The sequence below is a fragment of the Triticum dicoccoides genome, chromosome 6B, assembly GCF_002162155.2.
Source record: "Triticum dicoccoides isolate Atlit2015 ecotype Zavitan chromosome 6B, WEW_v2.0, whole genome shotgun sequence".
NCBI lineage: Eukaryota > Viridiplantae > Streptophyta > Magnoliopsida > Poales > Poaceae > Triticum > Triticum dicoccoides.
The window spans coordinates 646,460,082-646,474,431 of NC_041391.1; the positions used below are offsets into that span (position 1 = coordinate 646,460,082).

Consider the following 14,350-nt stretch of genomic DNA (forward strand, 5'->3'; position numbering starts at 1 on the left):
TGCTCACTTTTTGATGAACTTTTTTTTAGACAAACATTTTGATGAACTTAAAATGGGCATTTTGCGGTGCCTATATCCGGCGGGCCCATCTGTCAATGAGACGAGACGTGGGCCCGGGTCAGTGCGCATGTACAAAAGCGCCCGGAGAAGCCGTGGGCGGAGTGTCCAGATATAGGAAAAGGCCACGCGAGCGCGGCGAGGGCAGCAATTTAGGCGCGCGGCAGCAGACGGCGCGGCGACGAAGGAGGAAGGAGCGGAAGAGGAGCGGAGCCCCCTCCCTCGCCCGGACCCCCCCTTCCCTTCCCTTCTCTCTCCCACCACCCCCCACCACCACCACCATCGATCGCCTGCCCCCGCCGCGAGGCGCGGACCAGCCGCCGCGCCCTGCGCCCGCCCGTCCCGTCCCGTCGATCGATCCACCGCCCCCCAGGTACGCACGACCGGACTCTCGGTATCCTCCGCCGATTAGAGATTCGTTTTGTGATTTTGTCGTGATGATCAGCGAGCGAACGTGGGTCCTCCACTCCTCCGGCAAATTTTGCCCCATTTCAACTTTTCCTTGTTCAGCCGGAAATTTTGGGCCATTGTACATGTGAGCGCCTGATTGGTGATTCCGTAATGGTAGGTTTGATCGTTTGGTTAATTTTTTTTTTGTAGGTGACGCTGCTTGTTGTAGGTGTGAGTGGGAATTGGGCGCGATAGGATTTCGCTGATGGTATGAACCGCGTACGCTGCGTGTACGCCTAATGGTGGAGTTTGAGGCGCCCTGCTGACGACCATGGAAGTGTGCGAGAGCCTATGCTTCCTCTGCCCCGAACTGCGGACCAGGTCTCGCCACCCGGTCAAGCGCTACAAGAAATTGCTCGCCGAAATCTTCCCCAAGTCGCAGGTGATCACGTGCATTATAATGTTCCAACGGATTTGAACTTTGAATTTGAGACCGCAATGCTAGCAAAGTTTTCCTGTTTTTGACAGTATTCTAGATTCGTATACCAGCACATATGTGCTCTGCAAAACGTGTGTCTTGTATAACCTCTCAGGAAACTGATGGCCTCTCGAAACTTTGGTCTCCGTTTTTCAGGATGAACCGCCAAACGATCGAAAGATAGGCAAACTGTGTGAATATATTTCCAAGAATTCACTGCGTGTACCAAAGGTGTGTTTCTCTTTTAGACTCTTATTACTTATTGTTCTAGTGCGACTCCCCGCGGTGTTCGATTGTGACCAACAGGTCAGTGTTGTATTGTTCTGGTGCAACATAATTCTCTGAGGAAGTCTAAAACTTACTTCTTACCGAATCATGTTTGCACCCTTTATATTTCTACCCAGGATGTTGTGCTGCAATTACAATCGTCTGTTTGTGCTCTTTGCTGGTTGTGACAATTGCTGCTTACCTGAAGATCTCTTCCTCTCGTGTTCGCCGCAAAATTGCTTAGCCTTGGCCTCAAACTTGTATTATTTGGGTGCCGCTAGCTGCCTATGTTACTGACCACAGCAATATAGAGTTTAATTAAATTGTGCAAAGAAAATCCACCTAAAAATTAACTATATCATACTCCCTCCGTCCCAAAATTCTTGTCTTAAATTTGTCTAGATATGGATGTATCTAACACTAAAATGTAACTAGATACATCCGTATTTAGACAAATCTAAGACAAGAATTTTGGGACGGAGGGAGTACATCAAGCCGGTTTTCTTAATGAAAATAAGATGCTAGTTTTCATATACAAGACGTGAATCTCCGCATATGCACTTTAATGCTTCTAAGTCTATTTCTGCTGGTACATGTTCAATGCAAGCAAGGCATCTGGTAGTCAAAATTGCTAGAAAATAACATCATACTATAAGACAAGTAGTGGAACCCGAGAGTTATACCTCTTAGGGAGAGTTTTAGAAAGTATGAGTTTTTCCCTACCCATGGATTTGATCTTTTTCTCATTCATAATTATGCTACTTGTCTGAAAAACTGGGAAAGAGTACTGCCTTCTGATTAAGAACTAAAGAGAGTTTTAATTACAGATGAACTTGCTTTTCGAAGGGACGAGCTGGAAAGCCTAAATAATGATGCGTGTGCACTTTACTTTCACAGATTACCATTTATTTGGAGCAAAAGTTTTTCAAGGAATTGAGATCTGAGCGTTTTGGCTCAGTGAAAGTTGTCATGGCAATTTACCGAAAGGTGACATGTTCTTGTCCGGAGCAACTGTAAGTTGTTTTTGCTAGTTGCATTTTCTCTTTTGAATATATCACTGAAGGTTCTAGATGTTAAATGTTGGAATTTTGTATATTTATGATAACTTCATTGTATGTTCACTATTTTTCAGTTTCAAGACTGCTATGTCATGCCTATATAGAATAATGTCATTTATGTTACTCTTTGTCCAATTGTATATTTGAGTTATGTTTTTTTTTCAAGCTATTTATTTTGGGTAGACTCTGATCTCTTGCAACAATAAAAATTGTACCTGGGTGCAAATATTTTATGTGTTCTGTTTGTGTGAATAATTGCTATAATGAGCGAAGTCACTGTTTTGCAGGCCCCTTTTTGCCAATAGTTTACTGACCATCGTAGAGACCACAATGGAGCAAAATAGACATGATGACTTACGGATAATAGGGTGTCAAATGCTTTTTGACTTTGTAAACCACCAGGTATTTGGACATTCGGGTAGGCAACAATTTGTGAATTAAAATAGTTTCGAATTTTGCTATCATCAAAGACAACTCTTTTCAGCAAATTTTGAGTTGTGTGTTACACTCTTCTTGTTACAGGTTGACAGCACTTACATGTTCAATCTAGAGAACCAAATTCCTATACTATGTCAGCTGGCCCAAGAGATGGGTGAGAAGGAGAAGATATCTAGTCTTCATGCTGCTGCGCTCCAAGCCCTTTCATCTTTGGTACCTTTTTCTTTTGTTATATATACCTAGTGAATCTACAGCTGATTATCTCATTGGCAGCTAGTCCTTCATGATGCTTTTTTGGGCGGTGACGTCAAATAGTAGGGTTAGACAGTGTCATCATGCATGATGCATCTCCTCAAAAAGTTATCTCTTTCTGTCTTTTGTGCATCATGCTATTTGAGATATTATTTGATCCTCTCATCAAAAGATTGGGGCTTGCGCTGTCCTGCCAAGGGATGGATTCATCAGTACAAAAACAGGCCATATGTGCCCATATTTGTGTTTCAAATGTATATCGAAATACTCATATATGTCCATTTATGTGTGTTTTCAGGTCTGGTTTATGGGTGAGCACTCCCATATCTCTGCAGAACTTGACAATGTAAGTGCAGTGTTTTCTATTTCCCATTGCATTTTAGTATAAAAACAACAAAGAAACAGTTTTAGTCAAATCCAAGGTCTTACTGTTGATCTTTTAGTCTGTTTAGTTTGAATAAGCTCGCCATGCATAGTACTACCTTCCAATCTTTCCATGTTATAAGTTACTCCCTCTGTAAACAAATATAAGAAATTAGTGATGTAAACGCTCTTATATTTCTTTACGGAGGGAGTATATATGATTATTGAACATGAACCTGTCTGTCTGCTCCTAGTTTTCTCTTCCTTCGAAACATGTAACTTAAAGCTTCTACTTGCCAGTTAGTCATTAACTCTGTTGAGATCATATGGCCAAACGGGCACAACCGTGTATCAGGAATCCAGGATAACTGCTCTTCTGCCAGGCTACTTCTGTTCTCAACCATTATTTTTTGGTTGCACAGGTTGTCTCTGCAGTTCTGGAAAACTATGACAGCCCATATGCAAATTCCGAGACTAACGATGACACCATTGAGGACAGAAGGAATCGCTGGGTGAATGAAGTTCTCAAGGCTGAAGGTCATGACCCTCCTGCTGCTACCATTTTGGCAAGGGTTTCTTCATGGAAAGATATTAGAACTACCAACGGGGCATTGAATTTGACAACGTAAAGAATTTCAGGCTGGAGTTCATAGAATTTTATTTTGTAATATTTTTTCTAATATCTTATCTCTTTAAATCATTTTTCCTGCACAGACAAGAATCAGCAAGTCCTAATTTCTGGTCAGGGATTTGCCTGCACAACCTTGCTAGAATATCCAGGGAAGCAACAACCATCCGGCGAGTTCTGGAGACAGTATTTCGTTATTTTGATACTAACAATATGTGGTCACCTTCTAAGGGACTTGCACTGTGTGTCCTTCTGGATATGCAGATTGTGATGGAGAAAGCTGGTATTTCATTATTTCCTCAGCCTTTTGGATTTAATTGGTGTACACTTTATATTTTCATGTGGTATTCAAGATATCTACACATGCATGCTTATCTTCAGTGATTGCTAGTGTTGACAATTTTTCTATTCTTTTATAAGTTTAAATTATTGGCTGGCAGGACAGAATGCGCATATATTGTTGTCGATGTTAGTTAAGCATCTCGAACACAAGAATGTATCGAACCAACCAGATATGATTCTAGACATCATTGAAGTTACAGCACACCTTGCTGAGAATTCCAAAGCTCAATCTTCTACTGCAATAATGGCCGCAATTAGTGATATGGTCAAGCATTTGGGTAAAAGTATGCAAGATGGAAGTCTTGGAGGCGAAAACAAATGGAACGACAGCTATCAGAAAGGTGTAGATGAATGCATTATTCAAATGTCTAGAAAGGTCAGTTTTCTCTGAAGTTGTTTCAGAAACACCCTTTGTTGTTTGCAAGCTATGGATCGTTTGCAACCACGCCCACCCATCTATATGCTCCTTGAATTTTCTTTTATGCTCTTCAGATCGGTGATGCTGGACCTATCCTTGATACATTAGCTGTAGTACTGGAGAATGTTTCAAGTACCACACCTGTTGCACGGTCAACCATTTGTGCAGCATATCGTACAGCTCAAATAATTGCTTCATTGCCAAACTTGACATATAAGAGCAAAGTATGTTGATTGAAAATATTTTTTCTTTCCGCTCTCTTGTATACAAAATGTTTAACAAGGTATACTACACACTGTAGGCATTTCCTGAGGCATTGTTTCATCAACTGATTATGGCAATGGTCTATCCCGATTGCGAGACCCATTTAGGGGCACACCGGATTTTCTCTGTTGTTCTTGTTCCCTCCTCTGTCGCTCCATGCTCTTTCTCAGGAACTTCACAGACAAGCAAGGTTAATCTGCAGAAGACATTATCCAGGACATCGTCAGTTTTTTCATCTTCAGCAGCTTTGTTTGGGAAATTAAAAAGAAACGTGTCTTCATTTCGTGGAAGTCCACGGCGGGAAAGCTCAAATCTAATGCCCATCATCACTGAGGACGCAGATCAGGGCAGTGAAAATGAGCCACAATTGTTCAAGTCACAGACTATCCAAAGGATGACTAGTGTAAAAGATCCTTCTTTACCGTCTGCAACACAAATAAGTAAATCAAGTGGACCTGCTCCAGAAACAGTATGTATTATACTCAGCTTTCTTGTGGCTAACAGGATCATTCAGTAACTGCCTGTTTCTTAGCAGAACAGAAGTTTTATTCTTTTACTTTGCAGGAACCAGTCATCCTGATACTGAGTGCACGTCAGGCAAATATTCTGCTTTCATCGCTGTGGACCCAGGCATTGTCACCTGAAAATGTTCCACGAAACTATGAAGCAATTTCACATACTTACAGCTTGATGCTACTATTTTCTGGAGACAAGGTGAGGAAGCACATTGCCCAGATCTATGACCAGTTTTTTGTGTGTTTCCTGCCAGTACTCTATCCAGTTCTCAAATAAGCGACGTTTTAGACCTTGAATAGTCTTGATTTTGTTTTTATCAAGATGCAACTATATTATATGCTATAACCTAAAATTTTTTATAATATTCTAAAAAAAATTGTGCACAAATCTACACAGAAGATTTTCATGTTTCCAATCTAAACAGTATTGAAAATGATGTTGGCAGTCAATTAAAAGTTTGACTGAAGGTATGTCCAAAATGGCACGTATTTGTGAACTGGAGGGAATACATAACAAGGAAAACATATTTTGATATAAATCCGTGTATATATATTGGATGGTAGTATTAAGGATTTCATTGAGTATTCACATAATAACACCGTTTACAAAACTCAGTTGTATGAGCAATCACTATAATACATAAGCTCTCAGCATAATGACAATAATCTAGGGTGCTATCATATCTTGTTTGGTTTGTTGCATTGCCGATTATACCATAATTCATAGGATCTTGTCTGGAAGACAAAGACTGCAGTTGATCGGAGCATGATTCTTATCTCCCATTTCCTTATTATATGACTGATTGCCAGATTATATAGATCAATGATGGTCATATTCAGCTATTGCACTGTTATGATAATTGACAACTTTCTTCTTTCTTATGTGTATCTTTATTCTTTATGTAGTTTTAACCTTAAATTCTACGACTCTGAGCTGCAAGATTTATTTGACATTTGATTCCATCACTCTCTGTGATTTGACCTAATTGATCTACTGCAGAACTCACATCTAGAAATTCTGGTCGGCAGCTTTCAGCTTTCTTTTTCTTTAAGAAATATGTCATTACAAGCAGGTACTTATTTCCATGATTTTTTTTCAGAATGTTTTATATGAAACTTATTTTGTTCCACTGAATTGTGATTCATAGAAATAACAATTATTTTGGCAGCGTTATCTGCTCTTTTCTTCTTATTCTGGTTTCACTTATGGCTATATGCAGTAGAAGTCCTATGTTTAGGCTAAAATATTTTCTGCAATGTAACATGTTTTGCAGGTTTTCTGCCACCATCACGCAGGCGTTCTCTTTTTACTCTGGCGACGTCTATGATTGTGTTCTTTTCGAAAGCTTTTAGTGTTCCAACACTCATTCCAGTTGTGAAAGATTTGCTGATTGAAAGTACGGTAAGTGAAACAACATATCCTTGTTCATTACGTTTCTGTGGTGAAGACTTGTTTGCAATCCAGAAAATCCGCAAAGAGAACATTATTTCTAGGGCACAAAGAGAGCAAATGTTGACAAGAACTGGGCTCCTATTTCTTCTCTATTAGTAGAACATGCTTCTCCTACATTTTCCTTCTTATTTTTATGAGATATTTGTGTAGTCATGCCCCAACAACAGTATGGAGCAATTTCTTAGTCAAAGTTAATGAATGAATTATTTAGTTTTTTTATCCCTAAAAAAAATGGTGCATGGTACAGAAGTATCATTTGTTTAGCCGAATACCTGTGCTACCGACCAACAGCAGCCGAGTTTTTGTTACCAGTTTTGGTGTACGGCCAATAATTTTTGGAACAGTACCAGATCAACGTTAACAAGTACAATATCGTCTCAAAATACAGTGGCCGACATGGAATTAATATGCTTGGTGGGATCATTGATGACAAAAGTAATATAGTTCACTATTCTTTTTACATGTTTTTTGCTTGTACCTTTTGCTTTATAGAAATCATATGTTGTATAACTATGCAGTTTGTGCTGATTTCCGATAATTATGTTTACCAGGTTGATCCATTTCTTCGTTTAGTTGATGACCTCAGATTGCAAGCTCTCGACAGTGGTATCGAATCTGTCTTTAGAGACTACGGTTCGAAAGAAGATAACGATTTTGCTACGAAATCTCTCTCTAACATCAAACTGAATGATCAGTCAAAACAAATAGCAGTTTCTCTTATTCTTGAGAGCTTGAAGCTATCTGACGTAAGTCACAAGGATCCCTTGCATACTCGTGCTTTGACATTTTCTGCTTCTGTAGCTGTTAATTTCCCAATATGCTGTGTTTTTCTGCAGCCAGAGTTATCTACTGTAAGAAACCAGTTGTTTGAGGATTTCTCTGCAGACGATGTGTGTCCTATCGGTTCGCATTTTATTGCATCACCTTCAAAATCCCCTGCATATAACGCGAAGATGCACCAAAAATCCTTGGAGGTGATCAGCCATGTTTAGCAATAGAGGAAATATCAAATCCTGTAAACCATTAATCTTTGTTTTTCTTATATTGCGGTGGGACTTATTATGCAGGTTATTCCTATGGGATTTATTTTCGAGGATGATACCATTCCTGAACCAACTGACACCTTAGCAGAACCGACGTCGCGACAACCATTGGATAACAGTCTTCTTGATGTCGATCAGCTTCTGCAATCAGTATGAATTTATCTCCTAGTTACCTCTTGTACTCTGGTTAATGCATAACCAAAGCTGAATAGCTTTCATGAAATATGGAGGTGGTAATTAATAGCCTTTTAAGATGCAGCAATACATGCTAAAAAAGAGGTTATCACTTCTGCAGGTTTCCGAGACATCTCAGAGTGTTGGAAGATTGTCCGTGTCAACAAACCAGGGTTTGCCTTTTAAGGAGTTGGCCAGCCAATGCGAAGCTCTCTTAATCGGAAAGGAGAAAAAGCTATCTGTCTGCATGAGTACCCTTCAACAAGTGGTTAGCAACTTGAGCTCACTATACATTCAAACATGTCTAGATGGTACATTCTATGGAATGAACCGTTGGACATGTCAATCACATCACATATAATATAGTTCTATTACTTCTATACAGCGCGGCGGTTCTTCTTGCTGTTTTGTGTGGTCATCGTATCAAGCTCACAAAGATTCCTGGGACTTGCAGGTTGGCACTGGGATGTCCGAGTCATCTGAGCCAGATTCTCCAATAGCTGGGATAATCCTGCACACAGACGATGACCAGTGCTACTCCAATTTCTGCAAGCTACCAGTCCTGAATCCCTATGACAAGTTCCCCACATCCGCTGGTTGCTAAGACCGCCTGCCGTAGGAAATGAACACAGCGACGTGCAAATATAGGGTCCCACAACACCATGAGAAGCTACCAGTTTCCAGCAAATGGTGGCTCTAGCTCCATGCATCAAGCATGACGCATTTGTTACTTGCAACAGATCGAGGGGAGTCACCGGTATGCAAGATGAGACGAGTTTATCCTGTCATAAGAATTGAACAGTGCCTTGACAGCACTAGTCGGTTGCCTACTCCTTGCTACCGGTCGAGGTCATATGGGGGATGTAATTAATTCTGCCCAAGAAGAACCAGCTAGTCGTTTTGTGCAATCTGTTAGGGTTTATCTTATCATTCAGTTGTTAACCAGCTATCTCGCAACTGTAATTATGCAAGCTGGGCTCATCATGCCGTGTCACATGTTGGTATTCATGTGTATATGGTCCAGGAAATTCATCTGCTCAGTGTTTTTGTTCGAGCTGAACCCGTTGATCTTTGTTTGGCTCATCAAGTTTGTAAATTAGGTGAGCACAGAGAACATTTCCACTGCTTGTAGTAGTGCACCTGGTGAAATGGACTTCAGTGCACTCATAGAAAATGAAAAGTAGTTCCAAAAAACAGCGAGCAGACAACATATCTTTAAATTCACTATGCTCCCTAATTTTAGAGCTCCCTCAATCAATTGAGGTGTCCAATTTTGAATTTTTGTCCCAATTTTGACTGGGTCGTTGGCTGGGTTCTGTGAACGGTGTGGCTGCTGGGTGGGCCCCTTTGTAACTCGATGGGTGGTGTGGGCTGGGGTTGTCCATGAGGGAAGGGCTGCCGTGCAGGGAGCACTCCTGCCTCTGGGTGTGAGGCAGGCCCCGCTGGTCACTAGAAGATAGTTACAGTTTGAGGTATGGTTGCAGATTTGGTCCTCGAACTTGCTGGCGCATAACACAACTGTCTCGGAACTTGAAAAATGCTCCAATAGGTCATCACCACATTCGTAGAGTAGACATGTTTTTTTATAATTGTATTTTGTATACGTTGCCACCATATATTGAATGCGTGCATTATTTAATGTTAAGCTCTTGAAATACAAAATTGTGAGTAAAAGAGGTGGGTGGTCGGAGGCCTCAGGTGGACCATAGCTGAGCTATATATGAAATTATGGTTGTGGCACCTTCGCCATTGTTGCGAAGTGCAAGGGGACTGATGTTAGCATCCCCTTGCCTATACATACTAAGGGGGAAAAGGACATAATAACTATTCTAGTTGAACAAGACAATTTCTAGTGATGGCCAAATTGACGGGAAGTGGAGTGAGCAACAATGGAGTGGATTCGTAACATGGTGACGGACCACGGATAAGCCTGGGCACAAATCAAGAAGTGGAGTGGAGTAACAATCCTGGAGGAGGAAATAGTTCGCTTTCCTGATAGAGGAGTTTGGCCCTTCCCTTTGTACTTCTTCCCTTAATTGAGATCCCTTCCCTATAAGAGGAGTTGGTCTAGAGTGTGATTTGGACAACTATTGTATGAGCCTCGTGGATTTCCTGTTTGACCAAGGGAAGAAAGAGAGGTGGAAAGCGTTGCTAGAGCGGAGTGGTGACGTTTGAGCCATAAGTGAGGGTGGGGTCGATGGACAAGATGGGGAGGTGGAGGCAACTGACACGGAGGCTAGTCTCCGAGGGCAGCCATCAGGGAGGAGCAGGGGAGGTGGCAGTTCGCTTGAAGGGAAGGTTGGTTGCGCTTAGGACGGAAATAATCAGGGTAACCTTAATTAGCGGGCATCGTGGGTCATATGAGAACTCGTGGATCATGCTCAAATTTTTTTCCAAGACAGATGCAGTCAGCACTAGGTGCAAACCCCATCTTGTGGGTCCCCATCTAGACATGGTTAGGGAGGGTTTGTTTGTTGAAATGGACGTAGCTTAGGAGACCCCATGCACCTCAGAAGGGATTTGCTAGACATGCCTTTAGGGGATGCCGAGTTTCTAACTGAGCTCAAATGCTCCTGATGTGAACAGTAAAAAAGTAAATAGAAAAACATTTCAAGAAATTCTGGAAATGGCATACTTTAAGAAATGTTTATTGTGCATGCAAAATTTCATCATGAAATGACATTGGTGGACGGTGTGGTAAAAAAAGCAAAATTGATGATCTTAAAATGTTACTCTCAAACGCATTTTAGAGCTCTGATTTTGTTTTTTGTTGTCATGACTTCTAGCAATGTGATTTCAAAATTGTTTGAATTTTTTACTGTTCACACCAGGAGCATTTGAGCTCGGGTGTAGAAAGGTACTTTCAGACCTAACCCTTTTTTATAAGAAAATCCCTGAATATAACTTATAAGAGATCTGCTAGAGAGTGCCCTTACCGTACACAAAAATGATCAAACAAGAACGGAAATGTTAACGCCCACACGTGTGGGCGTTTACATCTCACCCACACGTGTGGATCCGCGTCCGTTCGTGAGCGCACGGATCTTGGCATGTTTCTAGTGCCACGTAGGACTGGCCTAGTGTGTGGGCGTTCACCCGGTCGCCCACACGACCGTTTCACCACACGGAAGGGGCTGGTGTGTGGGCGTTCAGTAGTTCGCCCACACGCCACTTTGCACGCAGGCATAAGGGCTAGTGTGTGGGCATTTGTCATCTCGCTCGCACGTCCGTCTTCTCTTCCACACTCAAGCTGCTAGTTGCCATGTGTTTTGCAGTGCACATGGCAACTGCCCCTAGTGTGCTTTATAAGAAGGTGGCAACTCTCTTTTTACCCGAGTTACCATGTGTTTTGCAGGGTACACGGCAACTGCCTAGTGTGCACGTAAGCAGATGGCAACTCTCTTTTACCGAGTTGCCATGTGTTTTTACATGGTACATGGCAACTGCCCTAACGTGCACGTAAGCAGATGGCAACTCTTCCTTTTACATGGCAACTGCCCTAGCATGCTTGTGAGCACATGGTAACTCTCTCAACTGCCTAATGTTAGTATGTGGCAACTCCTAAAGTTTTGAAATCATAGCAACTACATTAGACCAAACCATACATGGCAACTGCAGTTGTCCGACATGGCAACTGTAGTTCAGCGACATGACAATTACAGTTAAACTAACATGGACGAGAATCTGGACCATGGCAACTGCGGGCGCGCGGTAACTGCGTGGTGTGCGGGACCAGGAGGTACGAGGCCTGACATACGGGCGTGTGGGCGTTATCAACTTCGCCCACACGCACGCGTGTGAAAAGGATCGGGAGGAAAAAAAAAGGTGTGTGGGCATTACTTATTTTGCCCACACGTAGGTGTGTGGGCTCTTCCTTTTATACACCACACAAAATGTGTGGACGAACTCCCTAACGCCTACACTTGTGGCACTTATCGACGTCCAACAAGAAATATCCAAGTGTATGCGCTGGCTACTAAAACAAGTTTAGTGGCGGAGTGGAGATTAGAGCGAGAGGCGGATGCATGAAAATGACGCCCTGGTCTTCTTTGATGTCTGAAATGTGAACACCGCCGGCTCCTCCGAAGTCTGTTTTTTTTCCAGTGTGCTCACAAAGATAGTTCAGTACTCCATTGGCGCGTTATTGTGACACGTATTTTCATTTTGTCCTCACGGTGCCAAGGCATCTTATGATCTGTCCTGGAATATCCCTACAAAAAGGTTCCTCCGATGTGCCACAAGCTCATGATTAGGTCCCAGTCAATAATCAGTCATTACTAGATTTTTTTTTTTCAAAACGGAGGCAAAAGTTTTACCTCATCGATTAAATAAGCAGAAGAGAGTTGCTCGGTTAATTAGGGAAAACCGAGCGAAAACCTTCACAAACGCTGAGCGGCACACATAAGATACCCCACACACACCTCTTCAACGAGGGTCTCGTCGAGACAGCACGCAAGCGTCATCGTCATCCCTCCTCCTCTAGAGGCGTCATCGCCATCCCTACACTCTGAGCAAACGACTCCGACTTCACCGCAGGCGATCGTCGACTCAACCCACACCAAAGCGGAGCGCGTGAAGCTACATGAAGATCTGCGCCAAATCTCAGCCACCTGCGGCCAGACAGCGCAGCTCCGACTCTGACAGAGAACTCTGAAGAACAGAACCAGGCACGGCTGGCGCCACGGGAGATCGCCGAACGGGCACCTGCAGCCGGTCATCGTATACCATAGGGCCCCGCCACCGCAGCTTCGACTCCACAGCAACAAACAACCCGAGGCAAAACCGCGGACACGCCGGAGAAGAGCCGACTACCGCGCGCAACCATTGCCGCGTCGTCGACATCGCTCCCACCGTCATCGTTGCCACAGAAGCCTGGTCGCCACAACCGCCGCCATCCACGGGTCCCGCCCACCGATGCCGGGCTCCCAAGACGAAGCCCCCAAGAGGGAAAACGACGCCAAGGCGCCGCCATCGTCCGATCACAGATCAAGGGTTTCCCCCGGAGAGGCCGAGATGGCCGGATCCGTGCAGGAGGGGAGCGGCAACAAAACAGCGATGCCTCCAGGAAGGTCAACGACGGCCACTGCCGCCGCCATCACTGGTCACGGCACAAGACCGGGACAGGGTTTTCACCCAAGCTCCCACACCACCTCAGCCACACATCATCCCGCACCGGCACCAGCGAGCCCACCAACCACCACCATCATCGGAGCTGCCCAACGGCGAAACAGCATCACCCACAGCTGGGGCGCACTTCGCCGACAACCCGGGCCCCCGACCCGCGCATCACCAGGGCGTCCTCGTGACGTCCTGCCGCACCCCTCGCGGCCGAAGCCGCCACCCGAGCCCGCCCCCGCACCACAGGGCCACAGGCGCCGCACGTCGCTGCGCCCGGCCGCGCCCGCCCACGGCACCGCGCGCGCCAGGAAGCAGCAGCACCTGCGAGACGCCACCTCTGCGTCGACCGGCCGGCCACCATCTCCGCGCCGACGGGCCAAATGCCGCCGCCCGACCCGAGCTCGGCCCTCAGATCCACCGCGAGTCAACGCCCCTCCTCGAGCGCGCGCGAGAACCAGCAGAAACGCCCGGCCGCCACCTTCCCCGGAGCGCGCGCGGTCTTCGCTGGTGGCCTCCTCGGGTGGCGGCGAGGCAGGGGGAGAGGAGGAGGGGGACTCGACGGCGCGACGGGGGGCTCCTGTATTTTATGACTTGAGTTTTGTTACAAGAAAATAAGACACAACCACCGTTAGGCCAACTTCAACGCAAGGCCGTGGGCTCTCAGGAAAAAAAATCATGTACATCAACGTACGCACTGTACCGGCAGTTTGGCATTGACCAGGCGAGTGAATGGGCCGCAGAGTCGGCACGCCACGTACATGCACCGATGCACGGACCACACCACAGGTAGGCTTTGCCGCTGGCTCTCCTCTTTCTTGTTTCCCACCGTGACAAGCGCCCCATCAACAGCAACAGCAACAGCACGCCGCTGCCGGCAGTATGAACGCCCCTAATTTACACAGCGCAGCAGCAGCTCTGCTCCTCCTCAGGTTCCTATCCGCAATTCCGCATCAACCAAACCACACACGGACACAGTTCGGGGCCGGTCGCTGTCGAGCCCACCGTGCCGCGCGTCCACAGCCATGCATGCGCACACGCTTCCTTCCCTGGCGCGCGCCAAAAGGAGCAAGCAATTAACCCCGCGCTCCCAAT

The 14,350-nt window shown here is 44.8% G+C and overlaps 1 protein-coding gene across 1 annotated transcript; it reads left to right on the plus strand.

Moving 5' to 3' along the window:
• The first annotated feature begins 349 nt into the window (after positions 1 to 349).
• Positions 350 to 9,284, plus strand: LOC119326133 (protein SEMI-ROLLED LEAF 2-like). Its single transcript, XM_037599840.1, has 20 exons — positions 350 to 430; positions 658 to 889; positions 1,082 to 1,156; positions 2,090 to 2,205; positions 2,538 to 2,652; positions 2,773 to 2,901; positions 3,239 to 3,286; positions 3,726 to 3,928; positions 4,018 to 4,214; positions 4,372 to 4,649; positions 4,766 to 4,915; positions 4,993 to 5,424; positions 5,520 to 5,669; positions 6,471 to 6,543; positions 6,745 to 6,872; positions 7,475 to 7,669; positions 7,760 to 7,897; positions 7,991 to 8,116; positions 8,262 to 8,408; positions 8,595 to 9,284. The coding sequence occupies exons 2-20, from the start codon at positions 779 to 781 to the stop codon at positions 8,742 to 8,744; spliced, it is 2,961 nt and encodes a 986-aa protein (XP_037455737.1). The 5' UTR covers positions 350 to 430; positions 658 to 778; the 3' UTR covers positions 8,745 to 9,284.
• The last annotated feature ends 5,066 nt before the right edge of the window (positions 9,285 to 14,350 follow it).

Bases quoted from the DNA above. Each gene is read 5' to 3' on its own strand.
- LOC119326133 (XM_037599840.1), top strand. From the start codon at position 779: ATGGAAGTGTGCGAGAGCCTATGCTTCCTCTGCCCCGAACTGCGGACC. The intron at 2,206-2,537 runs GTAAGTTGTTTT...ACTGTTTTGCAG, and splicing joins TGTTCTTGTCCGGAGCAACT to GCCCCTTTTTGCCAATAGTT. The intron at 6,544-6,744 runs GTACTTATTTCC...CATGTTTTGCAG, and splicing joins AAATATGTCATTACAAGCAG to GTTTTCTGCCACCATCACGC.